The sequence below is a fragment of the Henckelia pumila genome, chromosome 4 (assembly GCF_033568475.1).
Source record: "Henckelia pumila isolate YLH828 chromosome 4, ASM3356847v2, whole genome shotgun sequence".
Taxonomy (NCBI): Eukaryota; Viridiplantae; Streptophyta; class Magnoliopsida; order Lamiales; family Gesneriaceae; genus Henckelia; species Henckelia pumila.
In genome coordinates this window covers 140,278,441-140,286,301 of record NC_133123.1, presented here as the reverse complement: position 1 = coordinate 140,286,301, position 7,861 = coordinate 140,278,441, and the positions used below count along the sequence as shown (strand labels likewise).

The following is a 7,861-nucleotide window of genomic DNA, read 5'->3' as shown; positions in this document are numbered from 1 at the left end:
AATTATAATATTTTCAAATTTTCTGAATTTTTTTTTAAAATCTTTCAGTTAGAAATATACTGTTATGGTTAATTTTGAAATTTTTAACACTTTACCACTACTGATTTTTAATTTATTTTATATAATTTATCATCGTCGTTTTTATCAATATTTTTTTTAAAAATTAATTAAATCATAAGAAATAATTATGTTTATCGATCAAAATATTAAAAAAGATATAATAATAAATATAAGAAACCGAGGTTTCAAATGCTTACAGCTTCTTCTGGGCTCGCTGAACCATTCGGAGAGAAAGAGAAGAAAATGTTGAAATTTTTGTCCAAGGTGAGGATCGAGTTTAACGCGCTAGACCCACGCATAGCCTCGTGCATGGAGTTCTTGGCTCAATGTAACGCTCGCAAGGCCAAAGAATCCAACCCCAGTTGCCAGGTACAGGTCAAGCGCCGCACCGACGATTTCCCGCCCAAGATTACTGTAACTTTCGTCAATGGCGTCGAGGAGACCTTCGAAGCTACCTCCACTCCAGCGCAACAAATCCGCAACTTGATTCTCGAGAAGGGCCAGTTTCTCGAGACTGAGCAGATGTTTCGCGAAGCCAATGAGAAGTGGCCGGTCGTTATCCCCGAAGAGGAGATCCGTCAACCGTTTACTGGAATTAAGGTGATGGGATATTTGTTCTTGTGTTCTGATTTTTGTTTATTGGGTGGGTTTCCTTTGGAGCGGGATTGGAAACAAGTTGTGGTAGATAAGATTTTGATGGACAATTTGGTGAGCACTTGGTGTGCGAAAATTTCTTGGGTAAAATTCTTTTCTTTGGTTTGTTTGGATTCAGGTTTGGGCTTTTTATAACATAAATCAATAACCTTTATGCAAAGCGTGACATGATTGTGGAAAATTAATCTATTTTTTTGTGTCTTTTTTTCCGAATTTGCAGCCAAGAAAAGCAGAAGAGAAGTAGCAATAAAGAGATTCTGGGCCTTAAATCAGCTACTGAATTGGCTAGAGATTCGGATGATATATAAAGAGATGCAATTTCAAGGTCTACTCCTTCGAGTTTGAGTTTATTATTTACTTAATAAAGCTTTCATTTTTTACCTGTCATGGGCAGATTATTGGAGTCTTGCAATATGATCTTCATTTGGTCCCTATTTTCAGAGAAATGTTATCTGGTTGGAGTATTCATACTCCATATGGATTATTTCTTCTTCTTCTTCTTTTTTTCTTCTTGCTGATATGTTTTAGTGCATTGGATTCAAAAGTTTGTTCCAATGACCAAAGCAATTAAGAATATTATGATTGATGTGATGTTAATCTTGAAGACTTGAACAAATTTCTACTCTGATAACCAAGACAACGCATGCCATTATACATACTAGCTGCTGAAACAAAGGGATTTTTCATTCATTTTGTTGATGTGAAAAGTGAAATGATCTTAGTACACGACATTAATGGTTTTAAACATTATTACTTAATGTGATATCATGAATTAAAGATGGCTGTATATAGCAAGTTAGTTCTTGTAAAATGTATTTCAGTAAATTGGAAAAGAAAAAAAAAAAAAAATTGTACCAAGAGACCAAAATAAGTTATGTTGCATATTGTCGTTATAAAAATGGTAGATTTGAAGCTATATTCGATAGGTTTTAAGACAACTTCTTCGTGAGGTTCGCAGATTCGAGTGTACGTAACATAATAAACGATATTTTGATGATCCTTAATTGGAAGGCCATAAAATTGCAATGATCTATATATCAGCACAACAAATGTGCGAATGATTTATTGAATATGTGATCAAACTGAGTAGTGAGTACTATAAGTATTATTAACACAACAGTGAAAATATACACAACGCTGGATGATTATTTTTGACAACATTATCACGATCGAGAAGTTCATTCATCGTTCTTCCCTCTTGACTGCGTGAGGATTCGACATCATGTCCATCATCAACTTCTCTGGTGAATCTTCCCAGTTGGCAAATGTTTTCAGGTCCACCTGCCAAAATTTCGATCAAAGTATGGTCAAATGTCACCAAAATCTCGCACGTTGTTAATTCAGATTATTGACCTCTCTGATGTAATAGTTTACCTTCCGCCTTTGCTGTGTAAAGAGATTTTCTCTGTTTTTGTATGAATCTTGAATTTGTCTGGCTGTCGTGCCCCCTAATCCCCATACCTCTACTTCAAAAACTGTACCTTCAACCGGCAAGAACCCCTGAGCGTTCACAAATTTATATTCCACGGGTAAGTTTTCCCTCTTTAGTAATCACTAGTAGAGTAATCATAAACCATTGACCTAATTGTAAGTATATGATCGAGTGTTTGCAGCTGTATCAAAAATTATAACGGGATGTAATTCAAAACATTGTACAAAAATAAGCAACCACACAAAACAGCAGGACAACCATTACTACCAAGAAATTATATAAACATTCATTGCACAAGAACATGGGGAGGCTGCCAGCAGGGATGAACATTATTTTTTGAAACTTGTTCCATCAATCAAATTCCTGATAAATTATACCTGATCTGGAAATAGTGCACCGTGTTGATAAGTTTTATCAACAGCATGGTGGCGTATAGTAACTCTAGCAAAATCCTCATCCATGAATATTCTTTCGTTTCCAATGGATCCGCCAAATGCAATTCCCACCGGTTTTGGATGAGCATCATACATTCTACCAGTCGGATGCAAATGGCTATAGACCAAATTTTTCTCCTTTCCTGTGAAAAATAGTGATATACTTGTCTTAATCTGATGAACCCAAAGAATCTAAATTCCAAGACATGTAATAGTATCATCAAACTAATTTGCAGCTCTCTGACTCACCGGAAGATGTTAATGAATGAAAGACTGGACTTAAAGTGTACAAACTTCCAGAATTTCCATAAAATAATTCCTTGTTTTCAAAACCCTGATGAGTAAGTGCACCGATGATCCATCTCCTAGCGCTGCATGCATCCTCACAAGCAGAAATCAGCACTAGTAATGGACCATTGTAGCCTTCGACATTTGACCAAAACCGGTTCAGCCCTTTTCCATGTAGAGACGATCTGAATGTTGTTTACAAAAGACATCCATATTAAAATGTCTGGTGAACTCTGGATCACCGGCTTAAAAAATACATCAGTAATATCACAAGCCAACTAGTCAAGACATAGAGGGGTAATATTTTTATGCATATTCACATAAGAAACCAGACTTCATATATAAATACAATATCTTTTTCTGTTAAAACTGGATTTATTAATAAATTTAAGGATATGATGCACAGACCAAAAACGCATTAATTTTTTTGAAATGTTTCTACGCTAGAAGTACTGACGGAGTACTGACAGAATGTTATGCAAGATCAAAAATGATAGTGGACAAACCTATATATGGGGTTCTCGTTCTTCACATCGGTATCATCACTGGGAAAGCAAGCTTTTGATATTTCTTCATATACAGGACTTCTCACGGTAAGGGAGATTGCCCAAGCCCTTCCAGAAGTTAAAAGGCTAGTCTCGGAACTTGTTGATGACGGGTTATCTTCAGCAGAAGAGCAAGATGACTCTGATTTGTCCTACAATCGGTAAAATTACAACAAATTTATTGTCGAAAACAAAATCCCAAGTGAATGTAAAACTAGAGAAACAAATATATAATAAAGATGCCGGGATAAAAATTTCGTCCTCACAACGATTATAAAGTGCACGAATCCAATACAAGAAAGGAACCACTAATACTATTTGTTTGGGGAAGTAAATGGTGGGGTGACAAGGGATGGTCGTCCTCCTGAAGCGAAAACAAATGTCAAAATTTTACGTATACTTTTTCTATAAGTTCAAAAATCCCCCTAATCACATTAAGGAAATCCAGTCTTCCTTGATCTCACCCCCACTTACCAATTGGATCCTCTCCTAATAATAACAAACGAATAAGAAGAAACAGTTTGACATAATTAGTTGTAGGCAGGGGAATCAGAAAAAAAACTAGATTATACAAATATGTTTCTTGGAAATATCGAGAACGCTATGTAACATATCTGTAATTTAGGCAACGTGATTACCTCATGGGTGACACGGTAGCAAAGTCTTGAATGGACAAACTGTGCTAAGCAATCTGCGAGATTTGGTACAGTCTTCAAAGCCCATGCTTGAATTTTTGTAGCCATAAGCTGAATATCCAGGTCAGAAACATCGGAATCCCAAAAATCCAACTTATGATCACCCTCCACACATGATTCAACAGCTGATAATAACAAGTGAGAAATATCCGGAAGACTGCATCCCCTTTTACTCTTCCCCATATTCAACTTCAATGTCCTAGAATCCCATGAGAATATCCAACAAAGCAAAAGAAGCCTTAGAACCTCACGGGGCGATAATGAACCCCCAATCTTACAATCATCGTCGCTCTGCTCAAATTGCAAAGTCACTGGAAATCCAGCCTCGGAACATGTCTTACAAAAAATTCGTAATAAATTGTTGAAATATGTCGAAGCAACTGTTCTTCCACAACATTTTGTGTAACCTCTCAAGAAGTCAATCCAATTCACTCCATTTTCATCCGTAGGAAAAAACAAGTCAACTATTGCCGAGCCCGGATGACTAAACAGAATGGATAACTCCTTAGATGCTACCGTATAGTCAGATTCCAAGTTATCAAGACTCAACTCAAAACATTTCTGAAATAAATTTGGTAACACCTCAGTTAGGTAAATATATGAGGTGAATGAAACAAACCAGCGTTGCTTGGGCAAAGTATGAAACTTGCAAACATTCAGCATTCATGCATGATACTTGCAAACATTCAGCATTCATTGATCTTTTTACAATACACTTAATCAGTAGAATCATCTTTTCAAAATCATCCGATAATTAAACAATAAACGATCATCTTAATGTAAACTCAAAATATTCACCCTCTACCCAAAAATAATAAAAAAGATGTAAACTTTTTATTCAAGAAACACAACTTCCCATATAAAGTTTAATCAGTTTGCTAAATGGAATTTACTGTCATCCATTCCGCACAACTACGGAATGACATTCTAGAATGTCAGCAGGAAAAATAAAAAGAAAAAGTCCACCAATTAACGAGATATATCTCTTGTCGTGGAAATACCTAGTAACATAAAGAACTTTCAAGAATAAAAATCTCATCTTTGCAATAATCACCTTCAGAGAGTGAATTGGCACCAATTTAGTCTGAGGATCAGAAAGAAGAGAGAACGCCTTCCGCAGAGAAGGGAGGGCTCCAGTTGACGCAGCAAGTGATTCTGCTTCACGCAGCTCGGGCGATTCTTCTTGATCCCTTGATGACGATTGCCCCATTACTGGTTTCTAATTGCTGCAACTAAGACGTGGAAACTGGTCGAAAATCCAATATTGAACGGCTTTTACCGCGATGATAAACTTGAATTCGAATGTAACTAATAGTTAAACAAGAATTTTGAAATGGGACAATGAATTTATGATCACTCAGCCGTCAATTTCACATCTTTAGGACACGGGGCTCGCAAGATTAGAGCTGGGTCGGGCATTATCATTATCATTATCATGGTGATCTTCTTTGACTTTCTTCTTTCCTTTTCTCGATAGAACGAGCCATATATAATCTGCTTACACGTATGAACGGATGAAGAATATATAAAATTATCCAAAAATACGAAATTTGACGATATGTGGGCCTGTGGCTATCTTTGCTGGGTTTATTAAAACCAGCAAAAGGACTTATAATTTATAAATCTCAACGCAAAAGGGGTCGTGATCCAAAACTCAAGATTGCTTCGGAAGCCCATTTCACAATCCCTTTCAAGTTCATTAAAGCTCGCAGAATGGGCCGAGTTGGTGGTGCTGGACAAATAACTGATAATTTCCTCAAAAGCAGCCTCATCGCATGGAATGGATAAAGGCCCAATATTAGCGAACCCGTACTCTTCCTCGGCCTGGGCCAATAGCCTTTTAAACCCTGGCTGGTTTAAATACGTGGCCTGCACTATAAATCGTTTACAACTTGAGCCCACCTTCACTGCCACGTGGCCTGGTGGCACGTCGGATGGCGTCCGGCCGGCCACCGTCGCAGTGTTCTTTTGCCACCGCCGAAGTATCTGCCGGAGCCAAACAATGCGGCCAATTCTACTACACGCCAACATTTTTTTTTTAATTTTTGGGGGCAAATATGATTTGATTGAGCTGATAAAACTTGGGATCCAATAGTTGGAGAAAATTGAGGTTATATAGGATTGGAGGTAGAGGTATGCCTCTGGTTTTGGTGAAAATTAAAATACAAGGACAGTTGGCGGGGCTTTCATTTTAATCTATATAATATGACATAATTAATTAATAAAACAAATGTATGATAACTATTAAAAAATAATACTTGAAAGCTACCTAATTCATTATTGGGAATAAATTAAAAAAAAAAAAAAAAAAGTACCATAGTGTTACGGGGTACTGTTATGTTCAAATTTAAATAATCCAATCCAATTTTGTTTTCTTTGTGGAGGTTGATAGTTGTGTTGACCCAATGCAAAAATTACAATCCTAAAATGTAAAATAAAATAAAATAAAATAATATAATATGTTGCTTACATTTGAAAAAACATTTTTTCATCCGTTATTTAGGGCCATTAAGAATGAAGCATGTGATAGAGTTACTTGGGTTATAGCTAGTAAAGCTGTGAAAATAGGTTGAGTATGTTTAGTCGATCAGGGATAGTTTATGCTGCCCTTCGGGGCAGTGCTTGAAGGGCAATTCGACGGTCCGAGGTCTTTGCACATCAAATGATTTGATTTGCAAAGGAGTCCTGGACCATTGGATCTGGCAAATCGGGTAATGCTGATCTGTCAGCATAGACTTTCTTAGTCGATCCATACTATTGAGCTAAATTGTTAATTCGTTCTTACACGTTAATTATAACTACAAAATGGCTTCGTCTGTCCTGCCTCGCCAAATATGTGGATTTGGTTGGAAAATTCTCAACCTTTCCTGTCAAATGGTGGGTTATGACGGATTTCAAGTCAATCGTCCCGCATCAACCTGTTTTGATGGTTTTAGCAATCATCGGGGATTTTTTAATTCATTTTCCGACCTCTTTAGTCTTTTACCACATGTGAGATTTGAACCCAAAACCAAATGATTTTCGGGCCTCACTCTTACTTCTCTATAATGAAAGATCTTTGGCGGATTATTTGGGTATGCTATCTCATGAGATTTACATGTCGAATAACATACACATCATATATAATACATTCACGATCTCCAAATTTCATGTCAAATCAAATATATTGAATGATATAATATATATATATGACATTAATCAGCTCATCGATTTTGTCTGGCATGCATAGTATATATCGAATGTGATATTATGACACTTGGTACATGGATGAGAATAGGTTGGTTCTGGAATTTGATGCATCGTATAATGATAGTTTAAATCTTTTCTCGGTGGGAAGAGCACTTCGAAATTCATCGGGTCAGATTATACTTGCTTTTGGTAAAAAAATAAATTGCTAGATCTCATTCGGTGTGTTTGCGGAATTGGTGGCTATTAGGGATGGTATTCGAATAATTCAAGAACATGGTATGAAAATTCACGAAATCATGATTGATTCTCTTCTGACGATGCAAGCAGTCATCAATCCAATAGAGGACCTTAGTTGCATATAAGGAATTGATATGGAAGTCAAAGAATTGATTGATTCTAGCTCAATATCTAGTCTATCTCATTCTCGGCATTTCGAGAATTTTATTGTCTATTCTCTTGCTTGTTTTGCTAGTTTTTCTTCGTTCCCATTCATGTGGGAGCATGAAAATATTCTATTTTGGTTGATTAATCTTGTAATGAACTCTTTTTGCCATATATAATAAA

The 7,861-nt window shown here is 36.4% G+C and overlaps 3 protein-coding genes across 3 annotated transcripts; 1 reads left to right on the top strand and 2 right to left on the bottom strand.

The window, feature by feature from the left end:
* Nucleotides 1-258: 258 nt before the first annotated feature.
* LOC140867233 (uncharacterized) lies at nucleotides 259-1,338 on the top strand. Its single transcript, XM_073272308.1, has 2 exons — nucleotides 259-660; nucleotides 935-1,338. Exons 1-2 carry the CDS (start codon nucleotides 304-306, stop codon nucleotides 956-958), a joined length of 381 nt encoding a protein of 126 aa, XP_073128409.1. The 5' UTR covers nucleotides 259-303; the 3' UTR covers nucleotides 959-1,338.
* Nucleotides 1,339-1,749: 411 nt separating this feature from the next.
* Nucleotides 1,750-5,585, bottom strand: LOC140865484 (uncharacterized). Its single transcript, XM_073270145.1, has 7 exons — nucleotides 5,163-5,585; nucleotides 4,052-4,669; nucleotides 3,375-3,565; nucleotides 2,830-3,053; nucleotides 2,524-2,723; nucleotides 2,089-2,214; nucleotides 1,750-1,995 (listed from the first exon to the last, which is right to left on the bottom strand). Exons 1-7 carry the CDS (start codon nucleotides 5,316-5,318, stop codon nucleotides 1,897-1,899), a joined length of 1,614 nt encoding a protein of 537 aa, XP_073126246.1. The 5' UTR covers nucleotides 5,319-5,585; the 3' UTR covers nucleotides 1,750-1,896.
* Nucleotides 5,586-5,698: 113 nt separating this feature from the next.
* LOC140861897 (auxin-induced protein 6B-like) lies at nucleotides 5,699-6,139 on the bottom strand. Its single transcript, XM_073264900.1, has one exon. The coding sequence runs from the start codon at nucleotides 6,137-6,139 to the stop codon at nucleotides 5,699-5,701; it is 441 nt and encodes a 146-aa protein (XP_073121001.1).
* Between the last annotated feature and the right edge of the window lie 1,722 nt (nucleotides 6,140-7,861).

Coding starts and splice junctions, on each gene's coding strand:
- LOC140867233 (XM_073272308.1), top strand. CDS start 304: ATGTTGAAATTTTTGTCCAAGGTGAGGATCGAGTTTAACGCGCTAGAC. Junction 661..934: donor AACCGTTTACTGGAATTAAG/GTGATGGGATAT, acceptor CCGAATTTGCAG/CCAAGAAAAGCAGAAGAGAA.
- LOC140865484 (XM_073270145.1), bottom strand. CDS start 5,318: ATGGGGCAATCGTCATCAAGGGATCAAGAAGAATCGCCCGAGCTGCGT. Junction 3,566..4,051: donor GCTACCGTGTCACCCATGAG/GTAATCACGTTG, acceptor TACCGATTGTAG/GACAAATCAGAGTCATCTTG. Junction 2,724..2,829: donor TCATTCATTAACATCTTCCG/GTGAGTCAGAGA, acceptor TATTTTTCACAG/GAAAGGAGAAAAATTTGGTC.
- LOC140861897 (XM_073264900.1), bottom strand. CDS start 6,139: ATGTTGGCGTGTAGTAGAATTGGCCGCATTGTTTGGCTCCGGCAGATA.